This window comes from Carettochelys insculpta, chromosome 7 (assembly GCF_033958435.1).
Source record: "Carettochelys insculpta isolate YL-2023 chromosome 7, ASM3395843v1, whole genome shotgun sequence".
Lineage (NCBI taxonomy): Eukaryota > Metazoa > Chordata > Testudines > Carettochelyidae > Carettochelys > Carettochelys insculpta.
Genome location: NC_134143.1, coordinates 26,853,303 through 26,873,495, shown reverse-complemented (window position 1 = coordinate 26,873,495; position 20,193 = coordinate 26,853,303). Strand labels below are relative to the sequence as shown.

Sequence of the window (20,193 nt, the reverse complement as noted above, 5' to 3'; positions counted from 1 at the left end):
TCAGTTTGTGGTGATTTCCAAAATTAATGCCAAGACACTTCCTTCCCTTTTTTATTAAAATGTATTCAAAATTCTTTTCTATGCTGAGAGTCTGTGCTTGTGACTGGGGAAGTATTGTCTCTCAGAGGTGCAGAGGGGGCTGTGGGAAAATGTCCTAGCTTACTGGGTGGGGTCTCAAGCCAGTTCTGTGTTGGACGGATGGATGGATGGATAGAGAGGAACCCCTGGTGGCTGTTGGTTCCATCTGGCAGAAAGGTTACAATATCAAAGGATGCTTTTGTTCAAACCCTTTCCAGAGGACCTAAGTGTGAAATAAAATCCAACCATCCAAGACTACCTAGTATTTTGCTTTCTGAGACACTAAACTGGCTGGTTTATAGTGTTGCCAACTCCTGGACAACATTTTTTTTTTCACTTAGTCTTATGCACAGAGACATGCAGATGAGAACAGTCATCTTAGTTTTTGACCAAAGTGATGCGGTGTTGTACAGATGCATAAAACAAACCCAATATAACATTAGCTATCACCTCATACAATATTAAACAAAGAAATGGAAAGGGCCCATTTTTAAAAAAGGGGGAAAGGAATGAATTCTTGTGCTTGTCTTTGCTCTTGTTCAGCTAGCGCTGCATTCTTTTGGGGTTTGACAGCATCGGTGTAGCATGTAAAATCTTTTAATTAAAACCCCGTTTAGTAAAAACTAATATATAATTGTGAGAAGCTGATAATGTTAAACTACCAAGCATACATGGAGTAAGGAAGACAAGTTGAATCTCTCTAGTCAGGTAAAATCTGTGGTCTGGCATGATTTTAGTTAGCCCAATGGCCGCTTATCATGGGTGTAGCCAAGTTTTACGGTCCCATAAAATTTGTTCACAGTTTCCTGTTCTAGTTCTCAGTGTTCTGTGCTCAGTGTTCTCTAATTTACCCCAAGTGTCTTCTTAGAGCCTAGTAAGCAGTGGAAGCGTTGGTAATGCTGCTGGACAATATTGACCTCCTGTTGTCTGGCAAATTCCCTGGTTCAGCACTGGTCAGGTCCCAAGAATGCCAAACTACAAAGGTTCAATCTGTACTTGCTGTACTCTAGAGCTATGGCTATGTTACAGTGATCTGCCAACAGAAGTTACTGTTGGAAGACATCTTCTGACACAATTTCTTTTGACAGATCATGGCCACACATGAAAATGGAGCGCTCTGTTGGTCCACTCTGTCAACAGAGTGTGGCTGGACTGCTCGGCCGCTTTCTCAACAGAACGGCCAATCAGAAGCCCAACAGAGAGGGCTGCTCGGTGACCTGGCAGCCCTGTCTGTCGATAGAGGACCCCCCAGAGTGTCCACACTTTTTTTTGCTGGCAGATTCTGTCAAGAAAGGTATTCTGCCTTGTGAGGGGAGAGACAGAAGGCTGTTGACAAAAGCGTAGAGTTCTGTCAACAGTATGTGAATAGAACATGTTTTTAGTGTGGATGCTCCACGAGTTTTGTCAACAAAACTCACTAGTGTAGAAGTAGCTTAGGGTAGCATTTCTCAGATATTGCCACTGTGGCCATCAGCATTCGTTCTACTGGCCACAACAGCTTCCAAAGCATGAGGAGCATTTGGGGAGGTGGACAATGAAGTAAGTACCCAGTCCAGCTCTTGCTCTGGAATAGCTGTTACCAAAGGCAGCAAACTGTTCTGCCCTGGTGTTTGTGCTGGCATGACCAGCAGAGATCAATGCTCTGCACTAAGCAACCTCTCCGGGGGCTGTGGGCAGTGCCACTCACCTCTGAAGATATGGGGCTGGTTTGCAATGCACTAGCGGCTGCTTTTGTCAGTAAAGATAGCTATTAATTCATAAGGTTCATCTGTGTGAGCAAAGGTGGTATAATTCAGCTCTTGCAAATTAATAAACAAAACAGGAACTAATAGCATGTAACACAAGCATAACACTGAAGCCGCAATGATCGTGATGACACTAAATGTCTTTTGTGTGGCATCAATCAAAATCTTCCTGAAGACAATATGTAAATTATCTACACCTTTCCCTGGGCTATATCCTGAATCTTCATATATGCAAAACTCCCACAGAGAAAAAGAAGAGTGACTTGATTGTTGCCTTAGCATTTACTTCATTTGTTAGAAGCATCTTTAGATTTATTTGTGGAAACAAAGGAGGAAATAATGACATTAATACTGGATGTGAACCTAATTTTACCCTGTTGCATGTGCATTATCGTTCAGTGTTTATTATTGTCATTGTGGCATCTTGTAGTAATGGGTGACCAAACATGGGAGAAAAAGTCAAATGCCGTTTTTCAAATTTCAATACCATGATTTTCCCCAACATTTTAAAAAACAATGCAACTCATTACATCTTTTTTCTCTGCATGATAATTAGTATTGCTGTAAACATTCCATTTCTTGTTATACTTTTTATGGAATTGAAAATGGCTTATTCAGATTTCTCAGTTTTTTTCTAATGTTACAATAACTTTTAAACTAAACTGAATTTTTAAAATCAAAATAACTAGACCACTAATAAAAATGTACACATCTTTTTTGACTGTTTCTTGGGGAAAGCTATATTGGCTATAAACTGTTTACTCCACAAAGCTGATAAAATTGCAGCATACTTCAAAACACATTTATAGGAAACGTAACTATTGTATAATAATTCTACCAGTTACTAAAGAAAAAAATTAGGTGTGTGTCCTACTATGCTTATGAAGTATAAAGAATGCTTGGAATTTTTGGGAGGGCTTTGTACTCTTCAGTGATTAAAATCCATTTAGTCCAGAAGATTCTGCGATGGAGACCTAATGAAATTATGGTGTCACAAAAACTAAGAATAGTGAAAGCTGGGGACTTGAGAGAGGGGTTGTTTTAAAATGCTAAAGAATTGGTGGGGACAGTCTGAATGCTGCTAGTAAGTAAAATTCTTCCTGAAAGTCACGCGCTAACAAGAAGTATGACAGAGATTGCTGGTTGTTCCACTTTTGCTTACTTCTTAAAATCAGTGACCTGAGACAAGATGCAGATTTTATTGCTTACAACATATGTTAAAACGGGTTTGCAGTAAAATAAATGGGCAGGAAGAAAAATTAGATGGACGACAGGGATTTGTCAATTTTACTTGAGCTTCTAGGACTACTTTGGCAGAGGAATACACTCTTACGAAGCATTTGCCTGTCCAGAGATGCATCATCTGCTGCTTGGTTTTCAGCATTTCATTCTGAAGACTACTAGAACAGGTTCTACAAATCATGGTTTGAGAATTACTTTTGTTGAACCTGAATACACAAAGAGCTCATAGTGCAAAAAATTATAAAGCAGTAAGATTGGTGCCAAAACATAGTGTGGGAAAACAGGCTCTGAAATAATACATTATGGAAATACCTATCAGTGGAAAGATATAGAAGCTCTAAACTTTGGCAAAGTGTACAGGAACAGTGTATGAATGATCAGTTTATAGTTTAATGTGAAGTTAGCTTTAGTACTATAAAAAGGACTGGAATGTGAATAATGAGCTCACTTTTTATGACCTTATTATGAAAAAGCGAATGTACAATGAAAGTCAAATTGAGCGATACACAGACTTAAGATCACTGGAGATTGACTATGAAAGGAAGGGCCAAGGCAGAAGTCCCATAGCTTCCCCCCCACCTCCCCTGCCACAAGCATAATGGAGGGAGAAAAGGAAGGACCTGCTAACAAAGACACTGAAGGATCCAAGCAGTAGGGTGAGAACCAGGGCAGAACAAAATTGTGAAAGCCAAGAATACATCTCCCAGGAGCATGTAATGGACAATGAAAAGCAGCAGAGAGGAGGAGGATGGAACAGGGGGCTCACATTTCAGCAGGAAATTGTAGTGAGAGCAATTTCTATGGAATGGTGAGCGTGAAAGCTGAAAGATCCTACAGCAGCTGGGGTTCTCAGGTGGACTCCCATCCAAGTACAAGTCAGGCATGTGTTTTAGCTTCTGAGATCAGAAAAGATTGGTTGCATTCACTGTAGGAGGGCTGTGTGCAAACTGTACTGGAAGGGATTCAGAGTTGAGTTGGAAAGATACAACTGGAGGGAGTGATTATCTAGGGCCTCTTCTTATAAGCTTGGAGGTGAAAATAAAATGGAGAGGTGAGTGGGTTTTCAGAGGATGGAGGAGGCCAGAACATGGCTGTATTTTGAGGAGACAGGCCAAAGGGGAATGAAAGATTGAGGAGTTGTTAAGAAGGTGAGAGGCGAGTAGCCAAGGGAGACAGTGTTTAGCTGAAAGGATTTCAGCAAGAAAGCAAGAGAAAACAGTGCCTCAGGTATGTGGAGAGAAGGTGAGGATGCTGAAAAGACTCTTTAAGTGTCAATGTATCCTCCTTTGTAAACTGTGGGCCATCTATGGATTCTTAATGATGATTATCAGAATCATATTTATAGGGCAGTGGACTAGATCCTCCACCCTTTCCAGAGCCAGTGACTGTTATTTTTCCTGCCCAATTATTACCTCTCCTTTTAAGTGTAAAAGTCCATAGAACTTGGACTACCAATCCATGTCAGGGTGGGCCATAATTTTTGAGGGGGAGGCCACTCCAAGATTTTGGTAAGTGGTCAAGGGCCACCCTATTCTATGGAGAGTGCAGGGTCTGGGATGAAGGTTGGGTGCAGAAGGGAGCTTGGGGTAGAGGATTGGGGTGCAGGATAGTGTGGGGGGGGTCTGAGAGGAAGATTGGGTGAAGGAGGGGCTTGTGACCTGGGGCAGGGTATTGGAGTGCAGGATTTGGGAGAGGATATGGGTACAGGAGAGGACTCTGGCCTGGAAGAGGAGTATAGGATGTGGTTAAGGGCCTGGCAGGGAGTTGGGGTGCAGTGCCAGAAGCAGGATCTGGCCGGGAGGTGCGTACCTAAGCAGCTCCTGGCCATCAGCACGCTCAGGCAGACCTGCCTGCCTACCAGCAACCCCAGGCCAATGGCAGTTCCATGTGGCTCTCTGCTGTGGTGGGGGAAAAGGGCTTCAGGGGCTGCTCCCACCCCCAGAAAAACCAGCTGCTATTGTCCAGAAACCAGCCAATGGGCACTGAGAAATTCTGCTGCACTGCCCTGGCCCCCAGCAAAACCTCTCAGTTCCTGTTGGCTGGAAACCAGCCAATAGTAGCTGAAAATTGTGCCACACTGACCCTACCACCTGCATTGTTTTTTGGCCAGTCAGAACAGAAAGATTTTGCTGGGGGCACTAAAAGGTCTCCCACCTCCACAGCCAGATTAAAAGGTCTGGCCAGTCAAATCCAGACCATGGACTGTCTTGCCCACCCTGAACTACACCATTGTATAACTGGAGGAGCGTCCATGCAGGACTGTTTGAAAAACCAGAGGGTGAGGGTTGCAGCCAGACCCTAAGCTCTGCAGATCAGGACTGTCAGGGGCTATCTACTGCCCTGAAAAACTGATGCCCAAGGGCTCAGTTTACAGGGAACTCAGCTCTCTCACCTGAGCCATTCAAGTACTGCCCAGCTGATGGTAGAGCACCCACAGCGGGCAGCACGTTTCTATTGCCGGTGCACATCTGCACGTGCCTTGGTGCACATAAAATTTAGTCTGCCCATGGATGGAAAAAAAATAGAGGGAACTGCCCACAAGGTCTCTTCTAGGTACCCTGCAGGAACTGGGTTTGGCACTGAGGCTGAGGTGATCCTCTTGACACCTTTCTCACCCCACCCCCTCGCAGCTCTGAAAACTTCTAGAGGCGCCAATGGGTAAGGAGCAAGCCGGAGCCTGAAGCTCGCTACCGTTAAGGCGGGCGTGGCAGGCAGCGCCCCCTCCTCTGCTCTGCCCTGCCCTGCCCTGCCCCGCCCCGCCCCGCCCCGTCCGCCGTAGTTGCGGCCAGCACCACCCTGGGCTCCAGGCGTGTCTGCGCAGCTCCAGCGGCGGCGGCGGACCTGGAGACAGGAGCTGGCAGCCGCCGAGGCTAATCCCGTTGGCAGCGCTCCCCCGGCCCTCGGGCGCTGGGAGTTCATCAGCAAGCCCCAGACCGAGGCGGGTACACCTGACACCGGCCCCTCCCCGGCACTTCTCGACGCACCCCCCGGGGTGTGAGCGCTGTGCGTAGCGCTGAGCAGGCAGCTTCCAGCGGGAAGGAGCAACACGTGGTCCCAGTGTGTCAATCAGCGCGGGCGGCGGCTCTTCTGCAGCCGGACTTACAGGGGCGCTCGGCGTTTGCTCCAAAGCGCACACTTAGGAGTGCTGTCATGTCCGGAGGACACGTGACCAAATGTCTAATGGGAATCGCCTGCCTCTGGAAAGACAGCCGGCCGCGGCACGCCGCGCTTGGCTCGCGCCAAAGAGGCAGGTTTCCGCCTGCGATGGCTGGGGAACAGCTCGCAAGGTAGTCCTCGCCTGTGCTCCGAGTCTTGACTGTAGCAGCACCTCACCCGCCTACACCCTTCGAGATCTGCGCTGAGGTGAAGCCACCACAGATGTTGCAATAGCATCAAACCCGCCTCTTGTGAAGGGAAACGATCCTCGTTCGGTGGGAGGGGCGGCGGCCCGTGGCACTAGGGCTCTCTGGAAGCCGACCAGTCCCAGCGTGTCCCTGCTCCCTGCAGCGACTCGGGGCAGGCCCTGGTAGGCGGTGTTGGCATAACTGTAAATGCCCGTCAACGAGGGAAATGGACAGCTGCCTCCATTCCCTCCCCCCCATCCTTTGGTGTCCGGGGCGTGGGGGGTCTCCTACCACTGCCCACGTGGGATGGGGCCCCCGTAGCACCGCAAGCTGCTGGCGCGTGGTGAGCGGCCTCCCCGCGGACCGAGCTGCGGGCGTTGAACAGAGACCATGCAAAGCGCTAAGCGGCTTGCAAGCCTGGCCCACGCCCCAGAGGCCCTTTTCAGCGCGGGGCAGGCGGGTGTTCAGCTCCCGCTGGATGTCACTGGGGCCTGGCTGCGTGAACGCCAGTTACCTCTGAACATTTTCTGACCTCCCGGGCCACAGTTCTTCAGTACCGCTCTTCCTGGACGCTAGAGTAGAACTGCGCCCCCTGGGTTCCCGCAAGCCTCTAACTGCTCGCAGGGTGTCCCCAATACCCCCCGCTCCGGGGGTGGCCCTCCCTGCACCTCCCCCCCCCGCTCCCCAGGCACCAATGTCCCAACTAAAGCCCTCCTATGACGGGAGTGAGTGGGTGCGAGCTCAGGTGGCGCCGTGGAGCTAAGTTCAGAACGGCTGGAACTCGCCGGGGGGGAAGCGGGCAGCCCCAGGAGCAGAAAGTGGTTTGAGGATGTGCTTCGCTTTCCACGGCGCAGCCCCGGCGGGGAGGAGCCCTGCAACTGACGCCTCTTCCACAGCGTGGCGCTCGAGCAGGAAGACTTGCGAGCAGGCGGGCCGCGCTGCGGCTGCGCGTTTTCCACGCTCGTTGCCGCGTGTTGGGACCTGTGATCTCTCTCGCTCACGTCTCGCTTTCCAATAAAAAGCCAGCTTGTCATTGCAAGGTGGGTTCTGACGTGCCGCCAGCGGAGAGAAACGCCTTCGCCGCCCACCAGCTGCGGGGGTTAGTTTATCACCCTGTCTTATGGCAACATACAATACTTGGGACTGAGGCACATTCCAAGGGCACAGAGCTCTCTTCGGTTTGGCCCTGCTAACTGCTTTTTCCCTGGGCGCGTGATTGCCACACTAATCCCCTGCAGATGAACGCTCTACTTTCGGCCTTGTCTGTCTCAAGTGTGTTTTGTTTCGATGGAAGGAGGCCGACATTGTACCTTTCAATATCTGAGACCCAAAGCGGTGCAGAGTTTGATTATCTAGATCTAATAACAGTACATTGCACTGGCGGAAGTAACCCTGTAAAATGATCCCTAGGTGCCACCAAAGACAACGTTATCCATCGCGGAAGTTTTATTCCGAAATAATTCAGTACAGTCACTGATTTGTAAAAATCCCAAAGAAAGGCAGTTTCCCAGCAAGATGTGGAGGGAAAGTGTCTTATGGAGCAGGTGTTTTGCAGGTACCAGAGAAGAAAACACGTCTGCGTCTCAGAGGGTAGAGCCCTGGTACTCCGAAGCTTCACAAAAAACAAGCAGTCCTCTCACTCTGCTACGATTTTATTTATTAGGTCATTTTGAGCTTTTCCGGGTAAGACCCACTTCATCAGATTTATACCAGTTCAAAGGCTTCCAAACCAGTAACATCTCAAAGAAACCTGTTACTGCCGGGGAAATTGGGAGAAGATCATTCCAGAGAAGGACCCATCTTATCTCCTGCCCAGTCTCAGACAGGAGACAGCTTCCTTAGCAACACAGGGCTGCCCGGTTTGGATGGAGGCCTTTGCTCTTTCTACTGGGACGCAGAACTATGTTCCGTCCCAGCCGTGTTGTTGTTCTGTTCCTCTCCTTGGGCGGCAGCCACAACAACAACAACAAGCAGAAAAGTTCCGTTTCCGCTACAGTATAAATAGATCATACACTTTCCAAAAAAGCAACAGCGCGCTCGCTCTTATCAGCCTCTTTCCACCAGCCACTCAGAAAAAAGCCCTCCGATTCCGTGAATGTAACTATTTTCTGAGTCGGCGCTTGCGGTTGAGGGCTGCCGAGCAAGGGAGTAGAGGTTTGACTGTACTGTCTCGGCTCCGCTCGTTTCCTTTCCGAAGTTTAATTTTCCGGAACGTCTCCTAAAAAGGCCTGGGAAGGCGGGGCGCTCGGGGACCGGATCTCGCCTTTTTTAGGCAAGAGCCTCAGCAACCGGAATCCCCCTCGTTAAGTGCTCCGGGCTCCGCCAGCGAGCCAAGCTCCGCCCCGGGCCTTCCCGATTTGCGTGCACCGGAGCTATTACCAGCGTTTCAAAAAGTTACGGTCCGCAGCTGCAAACCCGCGGCCAAGCCCAAACCTCCCCCCGCCCGCGAGAGGAGGAGCCGCAGCGGGCGCGTAGTCGAGTCCGGCGGGCAGCGCATGCTAATCTCCCCTGTGAGCGTTCCGCCCTTCCCTGTTCCTCAGTCCTTATATGGGCAGTGACGTCGTGGGCATTCACGGCCTCCCCATAAATACTAACAGCGACACTTTCCATCTACTGAGAGTGCAAGTGATTAACAGCTCTGCAAGGGACACTGACTGTTACAATAACACTACAGCACGGCGGGACTTTTACAGAGCAATACCAAAGGCAGAGGCAGTCGCCGCCTTTTTAAAATACAAACTGACTTCAGTTTTTTTTCCCCCAGTGGAAGCAGCTCAGAGCCCTCTCCCCGTCCAGTCGTAACACCACCAGCCGCCAACGTGGTTTTCAGGCTGGTTTGTTGACCAAATGATGACTGCCAAGACCGTAGACAAAATTCCCGTCACTCTCAGTGGTTTTGCGCATCAGCTGCCTGAGAGCATTTATCCTGTGGATGACATCGCTACCACACTGCCAGCTTCGGTCACCATCTTCCCCAATGCTGACCTAGGAGGAGCGTTTGACCAGATGAGCGGTGTGCCAGGAGGTAAGCGTGGCTTTTTCAGCTGGGCATGTGCAGGGTGTTGACTTGTCTTACGCAGCTGATCGCGTTTAAGCGAAAGAGAAAGAGAAGGAGAGGAGAACTTGCTGATTCGGGCAGTGGCAACCTGTTTTCGTGCACACGCTCAGAGCGGGGCGCCCGCTTCTCATTTGATTAACGTTGCATGCGGGGATGCCGAGGGAGAGCCGTGTTAAGGGACTATGGCAAGTTGCCTGCAGCAGTGTGGGTAGGCGAGGTGTAGGCTTGCCCCTCCAAGGCGACCCTGCGCGTAGTCACTGGGTGTGTGCATTCAAGTGAGATGCAGTGGGGACAGGCGAACCTGGCGGCTCCTGCCACGAGGCGGTGGTAAATGAAAGCGTGCGGAGGGGCTGAGAGGCCCCCGGCCCGGCTAGGCAGGTGGACGCTGCGAAGCCGGCGCGTGGCCGTGTTGCTAACACGCGTCTCAGGAGGGCGGAGGAGTTGGCGGCCGTGGGAGTGGAGGGTAGCCGCGCGCTGATCCCTCGCTTCTCTCCCGTTCCCAGATGGAATGATTAACGTGGACATGAGCGAGAAGAGGTCCCTGGATCTGCCCTACGCCAGCAGCTTTGCCCCCGCCGTTCCTCCGTCCCGCAACCAGACTTTCACCTACATGGGCAAGTTCTCCATTGATCCGCAGTACCCCGGAGCCGGCTGCTACCCGGAGGGGATCATCAACATCGTGAGCGCCGGGATCCTGCAGGGGGTCAGCACCCCCTCCTCGTCCGCCGCCTCCTCCTCCACGGCCTCGTCGGCCTCCCCCAACCCGCTGGCCGGCAGCGCGCTGAGCTGCAGCGTGGCTCAGAACCAGCCCGGGGAGCTGGAGCACCTGTACTCGCCGCCGCCGCCGCCTCCCTACGCGGGCTGCGGGGAGCTCTACCCGCAGGACCCCTCCTCCGCCTTCCTGCCCGCCTCGGCCGGGGCCTCCCTGCCCTACCACCCGCCCCCCTCCTACCCGTCCCCGAAAGCGGCCGCCGACGGCGGGATCTTCTCCATGATCCCGGACTACCCGGGCTTCTTCCCGCCCTCGCAGTGCCAGCGGGAGCTGCACGCCGCGCCCGAGCGCAAGCCCTTCCCCTGCCCGCTGGACTCGCTGCGCGTCCCGCCGCCGCTCACGCCGCTCTCCACCATCCGCAACTTCACGCTGGGCGGCCCGGGGGCCGGGGCGGCGGGCGGCGGGGGCGGGGAGAGCGGGCGGCTGCCCGCCAGCGCCTACAGCCCGCACAACCTGCCGCTGCGGCCCATCCTGCGGCCGCGCAAGTACCCCAACCGGCCCAGCAAGACGCCGGTGCACGAGCGGCCGTACCCCTGCCCGGCCGAGGGCTGCGACCGCCGCTTCTCCCGCTCGGACGAGCTGACGCGGCACATCCGCATCCACACGGGCCACAAGCCCTTCCAGTGCCGCATCTGCATGCGCAACTTCAGCCGCAGCGACCACCTCACCACGCACATCCGCACGCACACGGGCGAGAAGCCCTTCGCCTGCGACTTCTGCGGCCGCAAGTTCGCCCGCAGCGACGAGCGCAAGCGCCACACCAAGATCCACCTGCGCCAGAAGGAGCGGAAAGGCGCGGCCGCCCCCGCCTCCGCCGGGGCCGGGGCCAGCGCCGCGGCGCCGCCCGGCGCCCTCAGCCTGGCCGCCTGCGCCTCGCGGACCCGGACGCCCTGAGGCCGCCCGCTGCCCGCTCACCACCGCCGGCGCCGCGGAAGCTGGAGCGCCCAGCGCTGCACCGCCCCGCCCGGCCGCCAGGGCGGGGATGGCTCCAGAGGGGCCGGCCCGGACTGAGCCAACAGAGCGCAGCGCGGTGCCCGGCGGGCTGAGCCACTGTGCACTTTAGCGCTCCTCGGTGTGCGCCTGGCTGAGCTGCAGCGGCCGGGACGTCCGCAGGCCAGGCCAAGGGACTCGGCTGCCGGGGCTCTCCGGGGGCTTCAGTGACTCTTCCCCGCGCGGAGCGGACGTGTTTCTGACGTGCACTGCAGGACTGGCAGCCTTCGGGGCAGGGGGAGGCCCGGCGTGGCTGGGGCCCACCCACCCGAGCCAGAGACGTTAACTTATTGGAGGTGGGATGCGGCGCAGAGCGTCTCCGCCGTCCCGATGCATGCAAACGTGTGAGGTGCCTTGTGTGCTGTAGGCCGTGGTTCGGTGTCTGCATGTAAATGGGTTGCCTTATTAATCACCCCCCGAGGCGGGCCCGGCCCCTGAGCTCGGTGCGTGGCTGTACGTTCCCGCCCGTTCCTCCTTGGATTTTTTGTTTGTTTGTTTGTTTTCAGAAACTCTATTTTTGTACGCCCGGGTTTGTGTGACAACGGTGTTAGCGTTTGTAGCCAGAAGGCCGAGGAGAATGTACACAATCCAGCAGCCGCTGCGATCTGCGTGGGTCAGGCTAATAATGCACGACGGCTGCGCAGAGCTCCGGGGGGCTGGGTTCTGTCTGAGTATTCTGTAAATAAAGACTTTGAAACAATAGGAGCGGTGCTTAGATCGTTTCTAGGAGGAGGTAAATACGCGGCTCCTGTAGCGGTGTGCCCCGGCCGAGGCGCTCAGGTGCGTGCCCTTTGTCCCGGCAGCGGGTTTCCCGCAGCCGGCTCATAGGACAGACGCTAGTTCCGAGGAGGGAGAAGCACCAGCCCGACCTCGCCACCCCCTCCTTTGCTTTTCGCGGTGCGAACTGCCCGCAGCGGAAGTGCATGTACTCCCCGGTCCCCAGTGTACAAACAAGCAACGGCTCGAGCGGCGGGGACTTCCCCTAGGAATAAATAGAAACGCTAATCTAACCCGGGGAGCTGTATTTTGACTCATGGTTGTTCCATGATTTAAAGCCGGCTCGTTCAGCCGCCAGAGTGGGCTCTGGAAAATGAACGCCAGCAGCTCAGTGCCCACTCGGAGAAAGCTGCTCTCCGAGTTGAGATGCGAGTCAAGCTAGGCGCGGCTTTGTGGAAAGTGCTCAGAGCGGTCACAGGGCAAAGGTCTTTCGGTTTCCACAAACAAGTGCGGCAGCCAGGGACTATGGGTTGAGAACAAAGTGCGCTGATATTAGCAGCTGTGACAGGCCTGACAAATAATAAACATTAGCTGCCGGTAAAACTGCTAAACTCTTGCCAAGTTTACCCTGGGGGTAAGCCTAAGGAAGAACGAATTTACACCAGGGCGGTGCTCGGAGACAGTAATGGGTTGGAGATCATCTCTGTTTCCAGGGGACTGTGGCACCCATCAACAGTCCCCCTATGGGCCACATTGACTAAACACAGCCAACCTGTAAGTCCCTATCCAGTGGTTAAACACAGTTTATGACGTTAATTTACCATATTGTGCTGGGGGAGAAAAAAAGAAGTCCTGTGGCACCTTATAGACTAACAGATTTGTTTGGCACGTAAGCTTTTGTGGGCAAAGACCCACTTTGTCAGATGCATGTTTCTGCAGATACAGACAAACACTTCTACCCCTCTGATACTATGCTGGGTACATTTCGGTTACAGAATTACTAAGGGGTGATGGTTCTGCCCAGAATTCAAACCATTGCCAAAATTTCCCACAACTTCAGATACAAGAAGCCTAAAATTAAAAAAATTAAAACCTAAGAGCTTTCTAAACAAACTAGTTCTATCAACAAAATTGCTCATTTGATGAGAATTATATTTCAGTCTGCAAACATATCTGACATTACTGGAATTTCTTCTGGAGTTCAGGAATTACTTTAATAGTACAGAAAAGCTGACACTTTCATGTTTTTGTAAGCAGATTGCACAATCACTGAGAAAAACAGGTGTCACATGGGAGCATATGTTGAATCCATTCTTGTAAAATGGCAGCTACTATGCTTTCTTTAGATTACCTTAAAGCTTGATAAGTACTTATTTTGAATTAAACCAGGTGACTAAAAGTTCAAAGCCCACCTGTTATTGTTCAGTCAGACTTCAGACCTTTGCTATGAGAAGCAACAACTGCTCCTGAAAGTAACTCTTAGCTATACATGTATTCATGTGTATGATAGTGAAAATCTTGATGTGGACCTTTGCATAAAGAAAATCACATAGCATGTAAGTCTACTCTGTTGTTGTGCTAAGTTATCCTATAATGCTTGCTGAAGCTGATCTTAAGAGTTGCTGACTTCCCAACATCTCCTGTTTGTTAGCCAGCTTTAATTTCCCTAGACAAAGGTTTTGTGTGAATGTCTCCAGCTGTTGGGCACATACTTGCTTAGAACTGTGTTATTTTGGTGTACACTCTGAAATACTAATTCAGTACACTTTATGCTGGCTAGTCCCTCATTAATTTTATATGGGAGTTTAGCCACAGTGGGAAGTGCTTACACTGGGTTCAGGTGAACACGTACCTGTAGTAACATGTATAATATATAAAGCCTGCCTTTGTAGTAAATATTTTGCTGCTTCTTAGTATTTTCTCTGATGCAATGAGATGTAGATTTGTAAACCCTGCCAAAGATGGAGTAGTTGTGTAAAAAATGGCACAGAACACACAGATATGCCACCCAAAGTTAACTTTGCTTGAAATGAATTAAGAGTTTAAAGCCTGACTGGGAAGAAACAGGGCAACTAGCTGTTTTACACTCCAGTACTTAAAAGTCTGAGTAACAGAAGAGACAATTTTTTTTATGCTGTGGTTGAAGGGCTGTACCCAAAGACAGATTTATGCAAACTTTTAGCTTAGTGCAGTGTCACTTTCTGACACCGTAAACTGCTCAATACTGCCAGTGGTCTCCACTAGAACAGCTCTGACCATTGAAAGTTTTCCTTCCTTTTCTCCTGAGCCTGGTCTCTCCCTCAGCAGGTCACACACTGCCACTGAAATATCAGGATTTTGTTATTGTGTGTGACTTAAAACTGTACATGAAGTAAGTTTGATTTTGTTCAGCTTTGACTAATTAGTCAATTCTCTATTTGCTAATAAACTGAAAGCTGTGAGGAAAACATAGCTGCCAGCATTGATAGGTGCCAGATTGTAGATACATGAGTGAATTCATTTTTCATCATGCCCTGGCTTTCACGACACTTCAGCATTGCTAACCTATACTGGTGGTTTCCAAAAGACACAGCTGAATGTTTAATGATGGAGCTTGTAAGTTAAATCTAAGACCTGGATGGATGTTGAATGCCACTGTATGGGAAACAAAAGCTTTCTTGTTTTGCATGAGTAACTCACTGTGTTAGAAATGATCAGTGATCTGGCTCTTTCAATACAGTTAAGTTCCAAAGCCCCAGTGACTCATGGTCACAGCAGGGCAGTTAACCGACTATGACCGCAGACACTTGCCATTGCTGAGTTGCAATGTACCACACATCTAACTGCAGCCGTACTGGTTTAAGGTACTCCTGGGTCAGAAGAATTTAACATGTTAAAAGATTACTTTCCTACTTAAAAGGAAAAGGGAGGCACAGTAAGTAGGTTAAGGAAACTACAGGTACATCGTATCAGAAAGGTAGCCGTGTTAGTCTGTATCTTCAGAAAAACCAAAAAAACAAAACAAGAAGTCCTGTGGCACCTTATAGACTAAGAGATATTTTGGAGCATATGCTTTTGTGGGCAAAGACCCACTTCATCAGATGCATGATGCATCTGATGAAGTGGGTCTTTGCCCAATAAAGCTTATGCTCCAAAATATGTTAGACTATAAAGGTGCCACAGGACTTCTTGTTGTTTTACAGGTACATCAAAGTGGCTATAGCAGAAACTACATTCTCAAGTCCATGCCTTTGATTTACAATTCTCCTTAAATAACAAAATGCTGAGACTGGACAGCATTTTGTCTACACAGGGATCCTAGGGATTTATCAAAGAAAGCTATGGATACAACTACGTTACATCACAGTGGTCTGGCATTTTCAAAGACTTAACAGGACTCATCCTTATGTAGAAAGTATACAGGAATTAAATTTAAAAATATTTCCTAAGAGGCCTTATGTAACTACTAAAAAAAAAAATCTCTTCTCCCAACAGGCTTGATAAGATTTTTACACTTGCAAAGGAAAATTAACAGAGGCCAAATGTAAAATATTCTCTATTTATTCTATAGGTCATCAACAGCAAGAATTTTGCTGTTATGAACACACAGCACCCAGGCTGCAGTGAGAAAGGCCAACAAAAGAGACTTGAACCTTCTGATTACAAACAGTAAGACCACTTGAAGTTAATTCTGACTACCGAGTATATGAAGGCTCAAGCAAAAACCTGTTACACATAAAGGATTTTCTTTAATGCATCTTGATTTCTTTCTTTCTTCCCCATAACACTAGAATTTACCTTTTATCTCTACTTTATTAAAGATTTTATTCTGATTGTTGCCGCAACACCTTGCAATGTAAGGGGCTGCTACCATTAAAAGCAGCATTAAACATCTTGGCCCGTTTTTACATGTGGTTTAAAACACAATAAAAAGAGAGTAGGAAGAAAAAAGGAAAGCTAAAACAGATCAGATAAAAATTCTCTTTTGTAGCAGTTTGTATTTCCAGTAGAGTTGCTTGGATTCTCCCTGCTATTTTCCATAAGGAATTCTGCAAAAAAAAGTCTTCATTAGTATTACAGAGCAGAGAACTAGACAAACTATAATATAATGAACTGTATTACAACTAAATATAATAGAGCTAAACAGGTAAGGCAGCTGTAGAAGTTGGGCACTTTGAAGTGCCAAAAACTAAAAGCATACTGCACGAAAGAACTTTTTCCCTTTCTCCAAAAAGTCAGCTATTTTAAAATGTAGTGTTTGTTCTAGTGTATTTCACATCCAATCTTTTGCAGGCAAGAAAAAGCTCCTTGAAGTACTGTTGACTACAGAGCCACAAAGAACACACACAGCTCCACAGGAAAAAACAAACAATCTACATTTAACATACACAAAGCAAGGAAGAAAGAATTCCAGAATAGGTTGGTATATTAATTATTCAGTAGCTAAGTCAATATTTTTTTGTTCAAGTCTCTACCGTATCACCAGAAGAGTCAAGGCTACCCAAATTTGGATCTGTGTGTATTAAGATATGCAGGCAGATAACAAAATCTTTCCCTGTAGTATAAACAGAATTTCACTAGTAGCAAAAGTATTTCAGTTGTTATAAAGTTCACATTCTTTACCATAGGCGAACTAAACCTCAAGACTGCTTACACCACAGCAAAGCAAAATTTACTGTTTTCTTTACAGTATGTTTATGAAAAGCCTTATTAAAAAGCACTTTTTAGAAAGAGTATAAAGAAGGAAGCCACAAGGCTTATAAAGCCTGTAATGTTCTCTTATGTGTCAAAATGTAGATCTCACTTTATCTCAGGTCAAATCTGGTCCCAAACCTAAAGATTGTGTTTATTTATATAAGTTGTAAGATCACTAGAATAGTTCCCACAAAGCATTTAACTAGCAGTGATGTTTTCATAAAAACAAGTTCTGTGTAATGTTTCCACCTAAACACAGAGCCCCATGAGCACATTATAATGAAATTGATTAAAAGCTGATGGTTCTATTTTCATTAATAAAACCACTGTACAAAGGGCAAAGAATTTTACAAATTTTCACTTTTAATGTTGCTAAAGTAGTCAGTGTCCTTTTATAATGTGACATATCTTAATTTATAATTAAATTGTAGCCTAGAAATGGCTAGTGTTAATTCTATGAGCATTTCCAAGCCCCAGAGTTGTTCAGTGTCTTGCTAGTTCTGTACTGATTTTCTTGATGCTCATTTCAGACACAATCCCAGGATCTCCCGCTTGTTTATTTACGTTGGGTTGTGGTGATAAACTCTCTACCCACAAGGGAGAGAAGCTGTGTTTGACTTGACCCTGGACAGGCTGGAAATACCACCTTGTAAGTTTTCAAAGCACTTATAAACATGCCTTACAGAACTTTAGGAAAGAGGGAGGATAAAAGAGGGATGTCAAAAACTAAACAGTGGTCTTAAGTGGTTAGACTGATAGTGGTATTTGCTTCAACATTCAGTTGTACGGCAGGTTAAATAGCACCACTCTTCCATGTCTTCGCTTCACTCAAAAACTAAAATCCACTCAGTCATTCAGCGACTTCCACTCTAAAAGTGAGGAGGTAAGATCTTGGTTTTGTAGCAGTCCTGCAAATACAACCTGCCTCCTAAATAGTGGTAATTCTGGCTGGATATTCTGGCCAGGGATAGGATATGCATAGCCACTGGAAAGCAGCCAAGACTGTGTAATGGCCTTGGCACACTAAATCACACAAGCTTATGATTTGGGTTCTCTGTGTGAGCATTAATGCGCCCGTGACTGTCTGGTGATTTGGACAGGTAAATGATACTCCCATCTGCCCCAGAAACTGCTCTCGTGTGAGCCATTTGCAGAAACAAGCAAAAGATTTTTCAACCCTTAGTTTAGTAGCAGAGTCTGTGTATAAAAAGCTGCTTCTACTGCAATTATCCAGTAGTAGAGAAACAGTATTTTTCATCCTAAAAGGGTGCAGCCCATGGCCCAGGCAGCTGGATGCTTCTCGGACAAGCTGCAGTGAGAAAATGAAACCACAAGACATGCATGCAAACGATTGCCAAACGCACCCAATCGCCCCGGGAGGCTGGGGAGTGGCTTCCTCAGCCCCAGACTGGGAGCTGTGTGACTGGCCTTACTTCAAAGGCACCTGGAAAGGGAATGTGGCTATGGCTTTGCTGCAGCGAGTACAGCCACTCGCCACCTCCAGGGCACAAGCCAAATCCAGCTCTGCAGCATCCTGCTGAAGGAGGAGGGGCGCCCAGCTCCAGCGGCCCCGCAACGATCCCCGCCGGGAAAGGGGGCAGGAGGGGGCGATCCGTCCTCAGAGGGCCTTGGCGCAGCCGGGCCCCGACAGCGCCGCGCCGGCTTCAAGGGGAGACCTTGGGCCCGGGGTAGGGCTCTCCGCCGCACCAGAAATCCGCCGCCTGCGGGGTCTCCAGCAGCCACACCTCGCGGGGCAGGGCGTGGGGGTCGGCGGGCGGGCCAGCCTCCAGCAGGCGGTAGTAGTGGCAGTCCCGGCCGTGCTCGGGGTCGTAGGGGGGCGCCAGGATGTCGAGGAAGGCGGCGGGCCCGTCCACGGCGTCGATCTGGTGCAGGTTGTCGGTGTGCGGCGAGAGCACGCAAGGCGGCGAGGCGGGCGTGTAGAGCTGGCGCGAGCGGAGCAGGGCGCGGCGGCGGGCGCCGGGCGGCGCGGCGGGGGGCAGCGGGTCCAGGCAGGCGATGCGCAGGCTGCCATAGAGCACCTTGAGCATGCCGTTCATGCCCGGGTGGTCGTGCAGCGGGATGCAGGCCCCGCTGCGCAGCAGGAACACGCCCATGCTGAAGCTCTCAGTCTCGCAGATGTGCATGTAACTCACCGGCGGCACCGCCCCGGCCGCGGCCCCGGCCCCGGCCCGCGAGCAGCCCGCCCCCGGCACTGCCGCCGGGCCCCGCGGGGCGAGGTGCAGGTCCTCGGCCCGCACCTCGTTCAGCAGCTGCTGCAGCCGGTGCAGGTTCTCGCCGAAGCCGGGCCCCGACGGCGACGCGCGGAAGGTGATGCGGGCCTGCCGGGCCACCCGCTGGATCAGGGAGGCCATGTTGTCCCGGGGCATGGTCCTTGTCTCCTAGGGAAGCGTTCGGCACTACCCGCCCGGTCGTCGCCTTCCCCTCCACCGGCGGGGCGCAGCCCTCTGCGCCGGCGCGCGAGGCCCCATTGCATCATGGGACTTGTAGTCCGGCGCCGGGCCTGAGCCCGCCAGCCTCACGGGTGCAGCGCGCGTCTAGTGCCGGGGGCTGCAGGCCGGGAGTCGGCCGCCTTCAGAGACCCACATAGGGTGTCCGGGCGGCACAGCTGCCCGAGGGCCGGGCCGCTCCCTGCTGCGGAAAGCGGGTTCCTGGCCTCGCGGTCCCCACGGGCGCGCCGCAGGAAGCATTTGCCGTAGACGCGCCAGCAAAGAAGAGCGCGGAGGCCGCCGGACGCAGGCCCAGTTCCGCAGCAGCGACGCGCCCAGGCCGTACGCTGCTGACATCGCTTCAGAAGCCGAGGTGGAGCGGCTTGGGGCAGCTGGCTGCAGTAGCCCGGAGGTGGCTGCAGTGCCAGGACCCGGGCTTTCCTCCGCTGATGGTAAAGTCAGGGGATCTTGGCCATGCTGTGCTGACCTATAACATAACCAGAGGTGGGGAAAGAACCAAAAAGATACTTGAGTAGAAGTCCAGTCCTGGGGGGTTTGCTTAAGTATACGTCACTGGTGCACGCCTGGAAAAGTACTTGAGTAAAAGTATGCACACCATACTTTTCGATTGAACTCGAGTATCCAGAAGTGAAAGCCACTGCACTTTTACTCAAGTAACTTTTTTGGGTACTTGTCCCACCTCTGAACATAACACATGCTCTGACTGAAGCTGTGCTTTTCTGTGAGCAGCTGTCTCTTCCTGCAGTTAGGAATTCTGCATTTGTTTCAAATGCTGCAGTCTTCGTATTTGGCTATCCAATTTGAGATGCGGAAGGGCCTGAGTTTTTTATTGTTCAGTCCCTAAATATCTCAAGACAGGCACCCAAAACTAGCAATCGTTTATTTAAAATCTTTGGCCATAACCTGCCTTTCTCAGTTTTAAATACTGTCTCCCCAATTTACAGATTGCTTCTATTTCACAGTGGTGTTATAAGGCTTAAATTCTCGAGTCTAAGGGTATGTCTACGCTTACTGGGAGGGTTGGTGCACCGCAGTCAATCTTCTGGGGATTGATTTTGCCATGTGTTTGGTTTTGCTGTGTCTTCAATCTTGTGGGCTTGGTTGT

The 20,193-nt window shown here is 50.4% G+C and overlaps 2 protein-coding genes across 3 annotated transcripts; one reads left to right on the top strand and one right to left on the bottom strand.

Annotated features, from left to right (window-relative positions):
* Positions 1-9,048: 9,048 nt before the first annotated feature.
* Positions 9,049-11,889, top strand: EGR2 (early growth response 2). The gene is made up of 2 exons (XM_075000179.1): positions 9,049-9,434; positions 9,971-11,889. Exons 1-2 carry the CDS (start codon positions 9,257-9,259, stop codon positions 11,131-11,133), a joined length of 1,341 nt encoding a protein of 446 aa, XP_074856280.1. The 5' UTR covers positions 9,049-9,256; the 3' UTR covers positions 11,134-11,889.
* A 3,613-nt stretch (positions 11,890-15,502) lies between these two features.
* Positions 15,503-19,107, bottom strand: ADO (2-aminoethanethiol dioxygenase). Of its 2 annotated transcripts, none has more exons than XM_075000180.1 (2): positions 17,985-19,107; positions 15,503-15,974 (listed from the first exon to the last, which is right to left on the bottom strand). In XM_075000180.1, the coding sequence occupies exon 1, from the start codon at positions 19,005-19,007 to the stop codon at positions 18,285-18,287; it is 723 nt and encodes a 240-aa protein (XP_074856281.1). In that variant the 5' UTR covers positions 19,008-19,107; the 3' UTR covers positions 15,503-15,974; positions 17,985-18,284. The 2 variants fall into 2 exon arrangements, with proteins under 2 accessions (XP_074856281.1, XP_074856282.1); XM_075000181.1 differs by having other exon boundaries at positions 18,054-19,107.
* Positions 19,108-20,193: the final 1,086 nt, after the last annotated feature.